General features: G+C 40.6%; 1 protein-coding gene across 3 annotated transcripts in view; it reads left to right on the top strand.

Annotated features, from left to right (window-relative positions):
- Window positions 1-444: 444 nt before the first annotated feature.
- LOC109410340 (kinesin heavy chain) overlaps window positions 445-18,072 on the top strand; it is an 82,819-nt gene continuing 65,191 nt past the window's right edge. The window contains exons 1-2 of one of the 3 annotated variants that reach the window (XM_062844772.1): window positions 445-618; window positions 8,997-9,443. In XM_062844772.1, coding sequence (XP_062700756.1) covers window positions 9,297-9,443 — 147 coding nt within the window. In that variant the 5' untranslated portion in view covers window positions 445-618; window positions 8,997-9,296. Of the gene's footprint in view, window positions 619-970; window positions 1,387-8,996; window positions 9,444-18,072 lie in introns of those variants that run through there. The other 2 variants (XM_062844771.1, XM_019683889.3) reach the window with 2 other exon arrangements.

Here is an 18,072-nt window from a genome sequence, read left to right as displayed (position 1 = left end):
AAAACAAATGGAAGTGTCCAAAATATATTGGCGTAACGCTGTGTCCAAAATACGTTAATTCCCCTATTCATTCCATTTTCATTGAATTCCCTACGATGTCATAATCTGTCAAATTATATATTCCTACTTTGACATAGGAATCTTCGAAATTGTATCGCAATAGACTGTTCAAATGGGAATCATCAAAGTCTGCCAGAAATCGGTCAAGTTTCTTGAGCGCTTCCTTCTGAACATCAAAACTGGGCTTTATACCAAACGATTTTATGCCATTCGGCGTAGCTCCTATCTAGGCGCTTCAACAAATGCGCAGGGCCGATTCGCGAGCATCGCTAAAATGCGCTACTGTCATTTTTGCGGGCTTTTTGCGCTACTTTTTGTCTCGTCACTCCGCCACTTCTTATTCGCATCTTTTCTCTCCGCTCACCGTGCCAGTCTGTGTTGGAAGATCGAACGGTTCAGTCGTCCGTCGTGTGGAACAGACCAAAATAACGGGAGTTGTTGCTGTCTACCGTCTGTCCGTCCACCCCCGCGCGCAGCTTCTTCGGCGCTTTTTGGTCGTGGTGGTTCGCTTGCGGCTGTCAAACCGAGAGAACGCGAGAGAGTCTCGCATCGCTGAGAGTGAGTCACGCAAACAAAAAGAGAAAACTCAGTCGAAGCAAAAAAACCCTCGAAGAGCAGGGATGCCAAATATACAGATTTTTCTGTAATTATACAGATTTTTTCGCAGCTTGTCATACAGAGTTCCGTATACCAATATTACAGATTTTTGGAAAAGGATGCAGATTATACAGATTTTTCAAAAACTTACAGAATTTCATAAAGATTTTCCGTAAAATAATACAGATTTCATACAGATATTCGGAAAAAGTAGCCATACAGATGATACAGATTTTTGGAAGGCCAAAATACAGATTTAAATTTGGCAACCCTGTCGAAGAGTAGTGCAAAAGAAGCCATTTTTCACCGTCATCATCATCGCTCGCTCGCTGCTGGTTCGCTCACTCTGCGCGACTGCGGTACAGTGGCACCACCAGGGAAAAAATCAGTGACCCGAGTTTCGATCGCGTGAAAATTTAGAAAACTGCGGTGAAAATGTCCATTTTGGTGTGGAAATTTAGTGCACAGTGCTAGTGGGAATGCCGCAGCAGTGATTGGGCGTGCAGTTGGTGCCGACACGATCCGATTTCCTCGGTTTTCTTTGCGTTTCCGTCTCCGGTGGCCGTGTTGAAATTTTTTTCGCTTTTTTTTTCTCTTCATCCTTCATACTTGGTTGGTTCGGTCGCGGTGTGCGGGGAGTGCTAGTGCTACTGCTACTGCTGCGTTTTGGCTAGAACGAGGAAAGTCTCGAAACGGGAACCATTTTCAGAGGAAGCGGAAGGTACGAAGGTGACGACGGCGGTCGTCGGAAACAAGTGAAAAAATTAGATCGATATTTTCCTCCATCATCGTTGACGGTGCATAATACTGTGTCGAGAGGGTGAACTGGACAGCTTAGGACTCGGAGTTATATTCTTTTCATCCCGGAGGAAGGTGTGGTGACTTGGTCAACTTTTGTGCCGTTGTCCACCGTGGCGGACTGGTCCGGGTCCCGTTTTTTCTCTGGTGGCGAGAGTCGGTGAAGCGAAGAAAAAGTGCAATTTTCGGTTCAACGGCACATAAAACCGAACACGGCTCTCCGTGGCGCGTGGAGAAGAAAAAGTGATTATTAGTTTTCTTTTTGTTCATTGTTGGGGGTCGTGTACAAATTGCGCAAACGCTATACAAAATATGGAACAAAAAGAGACCCGATAACGTCTTGTACATTTGCTCCATTTGCTGTTGCCTAAATACAACATGGAACCCCACAAATGCTAGGGCGCCATGTTACAGAAATAAAAGCGAATAAATTACGAAGGATTAACATATCGCGACACATAGAACCTTACAAATGCAAAAAAAAAATGCACAATCAAGAGACATCACAAATTGACACAGCACAACACAAAACATAAATATGCCCTGTTTTCCAAATCGATAACACCTTCCGATCACAGGATGACGAGGTTTCATTAATTGGTTTGGGTTCATCAGTCAATCATGGGATTGTTTTTGATTTGGCAGTTCGCCTTTTAGTTCACTGCCATTGTTGCTGCTTTCATAGCTTGTTCTTGTCTTGTCTTGTATTTTCCTTGACATGACTTAAAGTTAAAAACTAACATCAGTAGGTCGGCTCTAGAGGCACGTTCTCCTCCATTTGGGAAATTTGTGCCATAAAACTAACATGTTACCGTTTCGTAAAATAAATACAATACAATAAAAACTAATCCTAATTGGGCAACCCTGATTCGGGTTCCATTACTCGTGCTCAACATACTAAAATAATGGAGCACTACAGATGCATATTAATATACACTGAACGAAAACCCCATCCCGAAATCGACTGATTTGTCCGACCATCCAGTCCAAATTATCAAAATCGTGTTTTCGAATGACGAATCAGTCGTACGGCAATCATCCTAAAAAGCGGATGACGATCATATCTTATTCGCGAATGAGTCGACGCACGCTATGTGAATGAATATTAGTTGCAGAGCGAAGGCTACACAGATGCACCGAATTTATTCATCGATAGCGTAACAAGTTCCTTGATCGATATTGCGCCGCATATCTTAGACATGTAATTCCTTTTAAAAAGGGTGCCCACGAGGGTATCCTGGCCACTAAGCACATCATTTGTTGAGAAAGATAGTGGTGACATTATTATTATCAATCGCTAAAAAACAAGGTTGCTCGACCATATGGTCGACATTCTATTTTCATATCACTGTCATCCGGTTTTAGGATGACATCATTCGGTCGGTGGACCATACGGTTTCCGACCGAATGTCGTTAAGGGGCGTGATCGTATCGCCTCTCAGTTGAGGTTGGGCGGGGGGTTTCGTTCAGTGTATAACATCTAGTAGTGGAACCTTACAAATGCGTAGAAAATTAGGACATCACAAGTGGACATATACAACACAGAACATACATTTTGCCCTGTTCCCCTAGTGGATAACGATTTCCGATGACAGGATGACGAGGTTTCATTAATGTTGTTGGTCCATCAGTCAATCATGTAATCGTATTTTCTCGGGCAGGTTGCCTTTTGTTCGCAACATTAGTTGCTTTCATAGCTTGAGTTTTGTCTAGGAATTTCTAATCCTAAGGGAGCCTCCTGATTCAGGTTTCAATACGAGACGTTAACATCTTGATGTTCGTTCCTGTTAGGGAACGATTCACTTATTTGATAGTTGATTTTTGCCCGAAATGACCTGAATGTAGGCCAATAAAAAGAGATTGCTCAGATTCCATGGTGCTGTTTTACTCCAAGAGTACTATAAATGTACATTAAACTTTGGAACATGTTTACAAGTTAAAATAGCACATTAAACACAAAAATAAAATTTGTAATTAACAATGTGATGTCCGTGTTAGGGATCAATTTGTGTGTTGGAGAAACTTTGTAACCTGCGATTCCTGACGACGTCACTAGGCTAGTTTATTGAGTTGTCCAAAAATGTCTCACGAAACCTAATGTAATATCCGGGAGAACAAAAGAGATGTTTACAAAGTTCTTTCAATTTTTTATACACGGGAAATTTGAACATAAATCACTATTACAGAGGTTTTTAGATTGGTCAATTGATAAAACTTCCGTTATCAAACCTCAAAGCACATCAAACGTTCTTCTCATTCCCTGAGATTACGAGAGATTATCGGCCCAGCGAAATTGGATTAGTTGTTGTGAAGTTTCAGTACGGATAGAAGATGAGTCTAGGTGGAGGCTCAACCGGAAGCAGAAATGCCGGCAGGGCCGGAAACGGTGACGGAAGTATTGCTGGAGTAGGTGCTAGAAGAGGAGCACGCTAAAGTGGAGTTGGCTTGCGGGTCATCGAGAAGTTCAGGGGCCGTGAGAACTATACAACTTGGACATTTGCCAAAAAGATGACTAATTCGCGAAGGATCCTGGGGAGCTATGGAACTAGTGACGGATCCAGTCGTGAACAGTGATGACAGCATGCGAGCGTTAGCCACCAAATATTTAAGCCTAGAAACAACGAATTACATCATGGTTCTGAATGCCATGAGTATCAAAGAAGCATGGGACAAAGTGCACAACGCTTTTCAAGACAACGAATTAACGCGCCAGATCGGACTGCTGAGGAAGCTAACTACGACTCGAAGATTCTTCAGGACGTCATGCTGCAAACTGGTTCAAGAAGCGGAGGAAGCGATGGAGCTCTATACTCAAATCAGATGCCTGGTACTTCGACTCAGGAGCTTCAGACCACTTCACCAAGGACAAGAACTTACTGACGGATTAACGACCGGCAACTGGAATTGTACTAGCAGCAGACAAGGCACCGATGAAGATCAAAGCATCTGGAGTCGTCAAACTAGCAGCAAGGTGTTGTCTGGACGAATCTCCCATCGAAGTCACGCTGGCGATTGCAGAGACAGAAATTCGAATTCCGGTAATTTGATCAAGTATTCATTTCCCTGGCAGAAGAGCTGAGCTGGACGTAACGACTGTTGGAAGAAATCGCTGAAGTCACAGGACCAATCGTCGTATTTGAGGATAATCAAAGCTGCATAAACTTGTGGAAGGTGAACTGGATCGAACGCGGAAGCAAACATATTGATGTGCGGTATTTCTTTGTACGAGATTTGCAGCAGAAAGAACTTATCAAAGTATTGTCCAACCGAAACAATGCTAGCCGACATTCTCACAAAGCCACTTCAACGAGTACGTTTGGAGACATTGCGGAAGATGATCGGAATAGAACCAGATCCAATCGAGGAGGAGTGTTAGTAGAGGCGCTTGGACCTGGATTTAGAAGTAGAAATTCCATCACTTGGCGGAAATCGGTTCGTGATGAGTTTTCCTGTATTTTCTGGAGAAAAAAAAATCATCCATTCAAATCCATGGCGAAGATACAAACCAATATAAAGTTGAAGATTATCAGGACTGACAACGGCATCGAGTGAACGAAGTTTTCCTAATAAGTTTCGAAAAGGACGGGGTACGGCACCAGAGAACGTGTCCTTATACTCCGGAGCAGAACGTTGTGGAGGAGAGGATGAACGCACGCTCGGGGAGAAAGCTCGAAGCATGCTCAACGATGCTCAATTACCAAAGAAGCACTACCAACGGCGGCCTATCTTATCAATAGGAGTCCTTCAAGATCGTTAGATGCGATGACACCAGAAGAATTTTAGTCCAGAAGAAAGCCAGACCTACGAAAACATTCGGATCAACGGCTCTGGTCAACATCCTGAAGCAAAAACGCAAAAAGTTCGATGTGAAATCAAAAGAAGCGATTCTGGTGGGATATGGAGAAGCCGTCAAATGCTACAGATTGAATAATCTGGTCAATCAAAAAGTATTCATTAGCAGACATATCAACGTTGTTCGAGGAGATAAACCGCAGAAGCTAATCATGCAGCCGATGTGCTCTAGTAGTCCGGCCGAAATCCCTAAAATGAGAGAAGTGCTCTATCAAGAAGCCGTTGGTTGCTTGATCTACCTGGTGCAGCGGGGGCAGGAGATCCTGACACGAGGAAGTCCACTTCCGAATATGTATTCACGTTTATTGGAGGGGCAGTACTCTGGAATGTGAAAATGCAGACCACAGTAGCGCTTTCGTCGTGTGAAGCAGAACACTGCAACAGGTATCATTTGGAAAATTTGTGCCATCGCCATGAACACGAGCCTAATCATCATTTACCTGAGGGAGAAGGGAAGGAAAAAAGAATGGGACGGAGGAAAGGACAGGAAAGGGAATAAGATAGTCACGCATAAGCGTACCACAATGGGTTCAAACAGCGCCCTGGAAAGAGCACTGTGATAGCGCATAAAGCGTAAAGAGAGCCTATAGCTCTTTACCACAGTGGGTCAAGAACAACAGAACGTCCTGAAGATTCAGGTTTCTGAAGTCAGTTTCACTTAATAAGTGTTTACCGAGTACTTGGGAACGCAGTTGCACAAAAACTGGACAGTTATATATCAAATGATACGAAGTTCCATAATCGGATTCACAGCTATCACATGCAAATGAATCAGTTTGCTGAATATTCGCCATGTGATAGCTGAATCGGCAGTGGCCAGTCAATGCTTTGACCAGCATGCTGCAATTCTGCTTTGACAGATTTGCTAGATAATGCTAGCCATCCCTAGAGATGGCTCAGTACAATACAATTTTGTTTGACGACATGACTCCAAACTATTCCAGTATTGTTTGTGCTGAGTGGCAGCCCAGGTGTCAATCTGAAGCTTTACCCAACACTTGGATACCGAAATAGCTGCTCAGGGCCAATGAAGTCATGTAATGCTCCAGTGCGAGCTAATAAAACAGCTAATTCATTTCCAGCGATGGAAGAATGGCCAGGTACCCATACGAGGTGAACAGCGTTTGCTGAATTCAGCTCCTCGATCACTTGGAGCAAGGACAACTTTGTCTCAATTCATCAAAAGTGGAAACAACGAGGTGTGTGTTCACAGAAGTTTCCTCTAGTAAACCGAGTACCCATAGGCGGTAAGTGCATGAAAGTGCTTCTTGTCTGAGATGAATGTGTAGTGGGGCAATGTCAAAGAGAACTTCGAGCGCTGCCGTGGGACTTGAAGAGAACACTCCAGACATCGCCATTAAGCACATCCTTTGGAGATGGCCTTATTTGGATTGGATTGTTCTCACTTCGCCCTTTTGCCACCATACAAGACATCCTTAAGCCAATATTGGACGAACTACAGTTGTGTAAATCCATTTGATATACTTGGGTTTTAGACCCCAAGTTGTACCAAAGGTTCGCCGGCATTGCCCGGAGGCCATACAAGCTTTCTTGATTCTGAACTTGGAATCAAGAATGACTCCAATGTACTCTACCTCTTCAGTCACATTGATTTCAGAATCAAAGAGACGCAAAGGTCGAACACCATTACAGTTTCGCTTTTCCGTGAAAAGAGCAATAGATGTTTTACTCGGATTTACTGAAAGGCCATATTGGCGACACCAACCCTCAACTACCTGAAGAGCGTTTTGCATAAGGTCGAAAAGGGTGCTGATGCACATTCCGACTAACAATGTTAGGTAGTCGTCGGCAAAACCATAAGTAGGAAAACCACTATTATTGAGTTGCCTTAATAGCGTATCTGCTACGAGATACCATAAAAGTGGTGATGGGACTTCCCCTTGGGGGCATTGACAAACACTCAATTTTCTTATCGCTGGTTGACGCAATGTCGAGAAGAGATGTCGGTTTTGAGCATTTGGTGAATCCAATTGGAAATCATTGGAGATATACCATGACCCCGTGCGGCTTCCAGTATGGCATCGAAAGGCACGCTGTCAAAGGCACCCTTGATATCTAAGAAAACACCCAAGCAGGATTGTTTTTGAGCGAACGCTTTCTCGATATCGTAAACAACTTTGTGTAAAAGACTCACAGTGGACTTTCCAGATTGGTAAGCATTTTGGTTCACATGAAGAGGCACATTGGCCAAATGAACATCACGGATGTGATGATCGACAGTGCGTTCTAAGCATTTCAGAAGAAAAGAGGTCAAACTGATAGGTCTGAAGCTCTTTGATTCTTCATACGACGCACGACCCACTTTCGGAATGAACTTTACAGTAATATCCCGCCAAGATTTGGGAATCCGATCAAGCCGAACGTTGGCTGGTCCAACTATTTCTACATTGTTTCCTGAGCTTGGCCAGATCAGAGTTCCTCCAAGGGGTTCCCCTTGAGGTCTTCACAAACCGTAGAGGGCAAGCTTCTTCAAAAGCTTGCATGATGAAGGTCATTGAAGTACCACCGCATCATCTAAATCGCTTAGAGTGTCAATGAATGGAGAGAATCCATGAAATTTGGCCGCAACCAAGTCAGTGAAAAGATCCCATTTGGTTGACCGGAGATTCCTGCAACGCAAAGTTTGCGAAGTAACATTCTAAAGTTCAAAATAGTCGATACATCTAATCAGATAAAGACTCTTCATGTGACACATGTCAATTGGCCAACTTGTCTGCTAGGGAAAAGCGTTATGTCTAACACTCTCTGGCAGATACCGGTAGCCTATGTTAAGTAATCCAAGATCCGTACTACTTAAGTACTCCATCAAACTGGCGCCTCTCAAGTTAGTGTCTGAGTTGCCCCAGATGATATTGTGAGCATTAGCATCACTGAAATTTGCAATAAGCGCAAGGCCTTTTGAAGTACAGTATACTGCCGTGAATCGCATATCAGTCCCATCTTTGCTGGATTTCCTATGCAAATGGGACAAATATGCGATTCACGGCAGTATATGACTTGTTTGAAAGCATCCGAAAGGGATGGTTCATCATGCGGTAAGTAAACCGAACAATAGCCGCATTTCCGGTAAAGGTTTTCAACAGATACATCAATTCAATTAAAAGAGCACACACGTTAGATCAGAGATGAATGTGGCAACGATTGCGTTGTTGACAAGTACACATGCTCGAGGCATGACACGCGAGTTGGTCATTTCATTTTTGCTGAAAGTAGCAAACACTACTGAGTTCCCAAGGTTTCCTAGATAGAAATTTCCCTTACGAAAGTAAGGTTCTTTGACTAAAGCCACTAGGGCTGTACCATTTTGCATAGGTAAATCTGTAAAGATTGATCGTTGCTGTTTTCATCTCTTTCTTTATTAAATACACATTTTTGTTAATAAAATAATTCTTGTAACGACGAAACGTAACTTGTGCACGACCCCTCTCATAATGGCAAAATCGAAACCAAGCGAGCGTGAAAAATAATTGTGATTTCTCTCTCCACGTACCTACCTACATATACCTACATTGTGTATTGGAGCAGCGAAGCAACCAGGAAGATCCAACACCGGACCTCTGCGAAGAAAAACCTTGTGTTTCCGAATGATTAACAGTGACCGTGGGGGTTTGCATTCATAGTCGTCCATGTGTTTCCCAAAGTTTCATCGAAAATTTTACCGTTTACAGTCAGTTTTAAGAAAAGAAAAGTGCATCATTAATACCCAAAAGTAAAATCAGACGGAAGAAAGTTTTCTTGCTAGAAGTGAGAGACAGAGAGTGGAAGTCAATAAAACCGACCGAGAAGAAGAAGCATAACAGGCAAAAGAAGAAAGACACCGAATCTGCTGAGTCGGAACGGCGAAACGACCGAGACGACGGTTCTCTCTCGCTTTCGAGAGCCAGCCTAGGCAGCGTGCGGCCGTAGTGTAGAGTAGTGACGTGAGTGAGTGAGTGAGTGCGAGCAGCACTGAGAGAGAGCAGCAAAAAATGTCGGGCGATCGAGAAATTCCGGCCGAGGATAGCATCAAGGTGGTGTGCCGTTTCCGGCCGCTGAACGACAGCGAGGAACGGGCCGGATCCAAGTTCATCGTCAAGTTTCCCTCGGGACAGGAGGAGAACTGCATCTCGATAGGGGTGAGTAGATGAGGGGATATTTGGAGGGAGGGGAAACAAGAGACGGGATTATGTAAGAACCGGGGTTCTGGGTGGGTGGTAGGAAGGGAACTCTGCAAACCGGTGGAGTGTTTTGCCTTCTCTGTCGCGTGTGGGAGGGAATTGGAATTGGTAGAATGAATCATTCTAGGCGCGGACTAGGTTCAGTCTCTGTTTGCATGCAGTTCCTATACGCGGAGCTGTTGGGAGAAGATAGGCTGCTGCTTATCGATTTTTTTTGTGAAGAGAATTGAAAACATACAGCTGCTGCGACGAGTGGAGCACGTTTGCGTTTGTTGTTGTTGTTGTTTTGGCTCTTCTCTTTGGGACCAATGACTGATTATTGCGTTAGTCTGGCCCAAATTAGCTTATATGGGAGTCTGTTTAACATAGATGCTTTGAATTTGGAACAAGATTAGTTCTACCTTATTTTGGTAAACAGTTAATTTGTATTGACTTAAACAGGGTGACCACTCAACCGGGAATTCCGGGAAAACCGGGAATTACCCGGGAATCGCAAACAACCGGGAAAACCCGGGAAAAAACCGGGAATTTGCTTAGAAAATAAACCACCCTTAAAATTGAAGGTCCATGATAATAATTTCTATTGCATCTACGTGAGAATCATTATTTTTTTCTTAAACATGATCAATATTTTCGTAATCTAAAGATACTATATCGCGGATGCTAGATGCAGAGTTCAAAACTTAATCATAAAATTTATTTTAGATTTTTCTAAATTTTTATTTTAAATCTTGGACTTTTTTTAATAGAACTGTTGTAGAGAATTACAATTGTTTTTGAAAAAGCTAAGGTATAAATGGAAAACTTTAAATAATGTGTCTTGGGTAGGACAGTCAGTGTATTGTATCATTACAGAAAAAAATATTGCCATATTAAAAAAAATACCTTTTTTTTACCGCAAATGTGTATGATTTTAGAAATTCTGGTTGCCTAGAAGTCCAGGTTGCCTAACATTTCTCTTGATGATAAACCAAGGTTTTCTTCGCAGATTCTCCTAGAGATTTCTCCAAACATTCATTAAGAGATTTAACAAGATATTTTCTCAGGGATTTCTTGAAACGTCTTACAAGTAACTTTTCCAAAACAATTCAACCATATCAAGCAGTTTTACCAATAATTTCCTTTTTGTCAAGAAAATTATTGATAAAATTATAAATAATTTCTAAAGACGTTCTTAAAGATTTTACATGCTTTTCGTCATATACTTTTGGAGTGATTTATTTGGGAATTCCAACTATATTTAACCTATTTGAATCCTCCCATGAATTTCTTCAGGAGTCCCTCTTTCATTAGTATACTGTCAAGCATCACAACAGTGAACATTATCAAGGAATCCTTTAATAATTATTCTAGAGATTCCACAAACAGTTTTTACATTCCAGATTGCCTTTACAAGTTTCTTCAAGAGATTTTTCGAATAATCTCCCAGGGATTGCTCCAGTAGATTCTCGAGAAATTGATCTGAGTTTTTTTTTAAATTTCATTTGGCCTTTCTATTAGAAATCTCTACCCTAACTTTGAATAGAGCATATCTAATATGTATAAAATTCCGAAAATACTTTCTTGAGAAATATTTTAAGTTTTTAAGACTAAAGAAAATATGGGCTTCTTACTAAATGTGGCCTATAGTGGATTTTGTTTTTCAACCAAAGATGCTCTAATAGCAGGGCTCATTCGCATCTAATTGTTAGGCATGATTTAGTTTTCGCTTTGTTCGAGATTTTACTAACGTTTTCCGAATTTTGAATGTTGATAACTTGCACATAACAAAAGAACTTCTGGTACAAGAAATCGCATTCAAGTATTTTTATGTAATTTTGAGCGTTAAACAGTTCAAGCTTAAAGCATAAAATTGAACAGTTATGGTGTTATGTTGTTGGGGAATTAAAAAATATATAAATGTAAAATTTATTAAAGCCGCCTTAAATTGTCAACCTCCTAAGAACGCGATCAATTGAGCCAAAAGTCTACTTCACTTGGGCTGTTTATGATGAATGATATTTTTTGACATTGTTAGACCTTTGACAATGGTGCGCTTCCAGTAAGGTTAACTGTTTACAAAATCAGAAAAATGAGAAAATAGAAAATAGCAATATCAGTGTTCCAATTTAACCATATAAATCAATTTCTAGAAAACCGGGAAAAGATTATTAGATACCGGCAAAAACCGGGAAATAACCGGGAATTTATTTTACCGAGTTGAGTGGCCACCCTGCTTAAAGCCTGCGCCGTCAGGTGCCATCGTATCATTCAAATGAGCGTAGTCTGAAGGTGCAAAAGAAGGCACGTCCCTCCAAGAGCTTTCCTGGCCATTCGAATTAACCTACTTTGTTTAAACTGTGGAAAATGTTATCAAACAATTGCATTTCACTGTCTTAAATGTATTATTCTTCAACATCTGATAGCATATAGAAGCCGTATTTCAATACAGTCATACTTTTGCTATCATGCAACCCATGAAGATGCAAATTATATATAAATCAATCATTATCGGGTCGATAAAATATATATACAGACAGATTTACTAGTTACCTAGCAGGAGTAACAATTTAACCTTTTATTTCAAGACTTTCGAGTCTTTTCTTCTTCTTGGCGTAACGTCTTCATTGGGACAAAGCCTGCTTCTCAGCTTAGTGTTCTATGTGCACTTCCACAGTTATTAATTGAGAGCTTCCTCTGCCAATGACCATTTTGCATGCGTATATCGTGTGGCAGGCACGAAGATACTCTATGCCCAAGGAAGTCAAGGAAATTTCCTTTACGAAAAGATCCTGGACCGACCGGGAATCGAACCCGTCACCCTCAGCATGGTCATGCTGAATACCCGTGCGTTTACCGCCTCGGCTATATGGGCCCCTTTCGAGTCTCTTTTTCTTGATATTCTTTGCCTCATCATCTTCGGGATCTATGAGAAACATCCTGGAGTGATTCCGGATCAAATTCCGGTAGGAAGCTCTGAAAGAGTGTCGGAAAGAATTCCTGGAGGAATCCTGGGAGAAATTCCAGGGGGAATCCAGAGAAGAATTCTTGAAGAAATGCTCGTAAATTTCCCTGCAGAGATCATGGAGAAATTCCTTGGGGAACACCTGGAAGAATCCCGGATCCATTCTGGGAAGAATCTTTTGAGGAATCTGTAGAATTCGTGAAGCAATTATGTACTACAGTTACTCTTATAGTTTGGACTGCCGTGGTCGTATTTTCTCAAATTTACTTAAGATATGGTACAAATTTGAAAATCATACGCTAGATTTTCTTGCAGAAAATATCATGATTTGACTTTAAAATGATGTTTGTTAATATCATCATCCGTGCAAGTGTCTCTACATGTTTAGGAATTGAACATTTCGTATCCGAGAAAACTTGCAGTTGCAGACCAAGCAGCGCATATAGTCTGAATTAACCTTCGTCAATCAAGTGTTTAAAATGTGATGCAGCATATTCAAGCAGCAGTTGCTTCGAAACACCCTCTAAATTTGCTTGATTTTGACTTGAATTCAATCTCCCCGACGAGTCCACTCGGTTATGATACATACTAATCAGTTGCAACACTGCCATGTATATAGTGTGTGTAGGGATCATGAGGGATAATAAATATAAGATTTGATAAATATGTTCCTGTTCAGGAAACTACAAGAGCAAATAAATTAAGCAGTAGAGATGTGAATTGTAAAGAATAGTAATCCTACATTATAGAGATCTGCGGAGGCGGCCATTGTGAGCCAATCGTGCAGAGAGAACTGTCAAAGTGTGAGCCAAATGAACATGCTTATCGTTCGTAGGAAGGCGTCGTTTGAACGGTATTGCAATCGGAATTAAATAAATTTAAATTATTTATTTTTAATATCGAGATATTGGTGGCATAGGGTCTGGGACCATTTGGGCAGGAGCACCTATTTTGGGCACTTGCTGCTATAACTCAGTCAAATTCAAACCAATTGATATAAAATTTTGTACATGGCTAGATACTGTGCGTATCTTACCGTATTCCAAAATTTAAGTCAATTGGCTGAAAATTGACTGAGCGATAGCAGCAAGTGCCCAAAATAGGTGCTCCTGCCCAAATGGTCCCAGACCCTATGTATGTTTAGTAAAAAGATAAAAATTTATTAATTCTGCTTTCAAAAGCTCATGCTTATGACGACACTTTTGTTGCTGAACTTGTCGAAAAAACTTCCATTGCTGCTTCTTGATTCACTTCTGCCGATACGATTAGCGTAACACTTTTGCAATGAATTTCAGATTTCTTCGATTGCTCCGCTATTTCAACAAAATTTTGAAAAAAAAAAATCTTCCATAATTAGAAAATGTAAACAAAACAACTTGAACCACAACGAAGTCACGCACAAAGTTTGAACATCTAGCTTTGTAGCAAGTGTTGGCAGCTGTTGTAAACAAAACAAACAGCGTTGCCGAATCGACGTATGTAACTTCCGCTCATCTCTATGTAGAGGATTTCTAGTAAAGAACGCCGGCGTAGGAAAAGTTCAATCGTAGTAGGCGTTCAGTCAGATTCAAAATGCAAATGTCAGTTTGTTGGTTTGTTTTGGGAAGAATAAACGTGTTTTGAAGAGAAATTGATATGGTTATTCTTCCTTATATAAATTAACTAAAAATTCAATTATTTGTGGTTTTGTGTGGGAAGCCGACCTATAAGAACATCAAGGTCACTACATGGCGCAGCGTTAGAGCCATACACACAACAGAAAGATTAGATCTCTTGTGCTTACTTTGATGTTCCGAGTCTGGAAAACTCAATTCAAATGAGTATTTTGAGAACACAGAGAGCGAGTAAGGCAGAATTAGACCATATAAAGCGTTAGATTCATACACACAACAGAAGGGTTCGATCGTTTGTGCTTACTTTGATGTTCTGGGTCTGGAAAACTCAATTCAAAGGAGTATTTTGAGAACCCAGAGAGCGAGTAATGCAGAATCAAACCATATGAAGTGTTAGAACCATACACATAACAGTAGTTTAGATCTGTTGTGCTTACTTTGATGTACTGAGTCTGTAAACTCAATTCAAAGGAGTATTTTGAGAACATAGAGAGCGAGTAATGCTGAATTAGACCATATGAAGCGTTAGAGCCATACACACAACAGAAGGTTGAGATCTCTTGTGCTTACTTTGATGTTCTGAGAGAGGAAAACTCAATTCAAATGAGTATTTTGAGATCACAGAGGGCGAGTAATGCAGAATTAGACCATATGAAGCGTTAAAGCCATACACACAACAGAAGGTTTAGATCGTTTGTGCTTACTTTGATGTTCTGGGTCTGGAAAACTCAATTCAAAGGAGTATTTTGAGAGCGTAGAGAGTGTTAGAACCATACATATAACAGAAGGTTTAGATCTCTTGTGCTTCCTTTGATGTTTCGAGTCGGGAAAACTCAATTCAAAGGAGTATTTTGAGAACCCAGAGAGTGTTAGATCCATACACCCAAAAGAAGGTTTAGATCTTTTGTGCTCTGAGTTTGGAAAACTCAATTCAAAGGAGTATTGTGGAAACAGAGAGTAATGTAATGTACATGTAATGAGCGAGTAATGTACAATTCGACCACATGAAGCGTAAGAACCATACACACAACAGAAAGATTAGATCTCTTGTGCTTACTTTGATGTTCTGAGTCTGAAAAACTCAATTCAAATGAGTATTTTGAGGACACAGAGAGTAAGTAATGCAGAATTAGACCATGCGTTAGAGCCATACACACAACAGAAGGGTTAGATCGTTTGTGCTTACTTTGATATTCTGAACCTGCAAAACTCAATTCAAAGGAGTATTTTGGGAACACAGAGAGCGAGTAATTCAGAATTTGATCATATGAAGCGTTAGAGCCAACAGAAGGATTAGATATCTTGTGCTTACTTTGATGTTCCGAGTCTGGAAAACTCAATTCAAAGGAGTATTCTGAGAACACAGAAAGTAAGTAATGCAGAATTAGACCATATGAAGCGTTAGAGCCATACACACAACAGAAGGGTTAAATCTTTTGTGCTTACTTTACTTACTACAGTGTGATTAACCCTAAAAGGGATACCTTCATGGCCCCAGTTTCGTCACCTCGCTGAGTGTGTTCCATCAAAGACGAGCTCTGAAAGGCGCCTGGGGTCCAATGGACCCCAGGTATCCCTTTTAGGGTTAACCAGTACCAGAAAAATATTCGACATATGTACTTCTCCAATATTAATATCTCTCGAACGTAGAATATTGCTTCTGGTCACGCCAATGTTTGATTCCATTTTAATATATATTTCCTTCTTGTGTATCGGAATATTCTAAAGATTCATGCTTATATAAGAATGTCTGCGCCAAGAAATGCGCATGGCGATAGATCATTAGCTATTAACCACGCGACACATTTTCTTCACTTTTCGCTCAATGTTTACTTTTCGCGCCGAGCAACAAACTCCTCACAAGGCAACTTCCGAATCTAAATAGGCCGTAACTGATAAAATGTAGGACAAATTATGTGACTGCGAATAGTTGAAGGCGATTTTGAGATTGAATCTTGGAAGGAATTGCAGGATAAATCTCAGAAGAAACTCATGGCGGAATCTCGGAAGGAATTCCTGGAGAATTGTCGAAACTCTTGCAGGAATTCCAGAACGACCTCCTAGATAAATTCGGAAAGACTCTGAAAGAGCACCTGGTAGAATCCCAGACGGAATCTCTTTAGGAATCTTAGAAGAAAAAAAAAACTCCTAGAGGAATCCCAGAAGGCACTCCCTGCGATGCTCATAAAAATTTCTGGAGTAATCGCAGAAAAAAAAACCCTGGATTAATCTCGGAAGAGAAGTCTCGGTTGAAATTCGCGCAGAAGAAATTTGAAGTGTCTCAGAAACCTGTGGAGAAATCCCTGACGGAACTGGTGAAGGAATCCCATAGGAAATTCCGGGATGAATTCATAAAGTGACTTTTGGAGGAATCTCAGAAGAACTGATAGGACTTTTCATCATCATGCTCAGTACAGAAGATTACGGAATAAAGTTACTAGCTTAATAAATGCCGCGAAGTCCAATTACGTTGATTATCGCGGCAGTTCCTCTAACTCTAGTCAAAATCTGTGGAAAAAGCTAAAGCAAATTAACTCTATAAAACCTTCTACCAACCAAGAAAAATGGGAACATTCAAGCGACGAAATTAATGAATTTTTTTGCAACCAACTTTAGTGATAGTAGTAACGACTCCATATTTGTAGGTAATGATAACGGATTTTGTTTCTCTCCAGTTGATGATGCAGATATAATTTTGGCAATAAAATCCATTACATCTGATGCAGTTGGCTTAGACAACATACCTCTAAAATTTATCAAACTAGTTCTACCTTGTCTAGTTACAAAGATAACGTTTTTATTCAATTTGATTATTGAAACTTCAAAATATCCTCGTGCTTGGAAATGCGCCAAGACAGAGGCGTCTCGTGACCCGTACAAGTGACTGTGCATTTGAAGATTTTTCACATGGGACTGTAGTGCAAATGGAAAATATCAGGAACCTGCACTCCGCTCGACGAGCGAATCTATCAACGACTTCGTCGATAAAACTGCTTTGTTATTTCAATTGATGAAACAGGGGTTTTCTGCCGCCATCTGTATAAGCCACTTCAGCCTTCGCTCGCCCATTGTGACCGACGATAGGTCCTAATTCCTTTGTGCCAGAGGGGTCAATATTACTTTATCGGAATTGGGGAAGCAAGAGTAGGCATTATCCAGCTATTATTTAGGAAATTTTTCGGAAAAGCTTTTAAACTTCGAAGAATCCACTCAGAAGTGAATAACTGACAGTGCAAAAAGTGGAAGAACCATTACACAATCACTCTGTAACAATTATTAGTCATTCAGTTCTCCACGCTATATTACCCATGTGATTGTGATATGACTGTAGTCTAAATACGCGTATCTGTCTAAGGATAAGCATTCGAAGACGGAACTCAAATAACATATCTGAGTACACCCAATCCACAATGGGTCCAGAGCCGTATTTACGAAGACAAAAATGTTTGTGCCTAAACCATAAGTTTTAGATACATGGTGTCTTTGGGAAACTTTCTTCTTATTTTTCGATCTTTTCTCTCATTATTGTAAAATTAGGGTGGTCCCTCTAGTTTCGCTGATCCAAACATCTGCTTTTTAATAGTTTTATGTACGTTCACAAAATGTTCTACAAAGTTGTGAAAGAACTTATTTGGAGCAAGTTTGCCGAAGAAATCATTATTCTATCTCTCATGGTTCCTAACTTATATTTTTTTAAAAGATTCATGTTAGAGTGATCCATGAATTTCAGTTTTCCTGAAATAACTTTTAATTCGTTCGTTTCTCGTAAACACTTTGTTCCGAGCACTTTTAGAACTATTAACGACGCATATTTTTTCCAAACAGCTCAAAGTTCTAACTCGCGTAGTTAAAAAGATATTGGCATTTTTCTTCGAAAAATCACTTTTTTTTTTTCAAAAAGTCATATCTCAAAAAGGAGCAAATGGATTTTCAATCTCCCGGTTGCATTGGGAAGATCGTACTCTGTTCTATTCATGGTGAAAAAACAGTAGGTACCTTTTTTGTTTAAAGCTTTTAATTGAATTTTGAA

The sequence above is a fragment of the Aedes albopictus genome, chromosome 1 (genome assembly GCF_035046485.1).
Source record: "Aedes albopictus strain Foshan chromosome 1, AalbF5, whole genome shotgun sequence".
Classification (NCBI taxonomy): Eukaryota; Metazoa; Arthropoda; class Insecta; order Diptera; family Culicidae; genus Aedes; species Aedes albopictus.
Note: the sequence above shows the minus strand (reverse complement) of the source record. Positions and strands in the feature narration are given on the sequence as shown.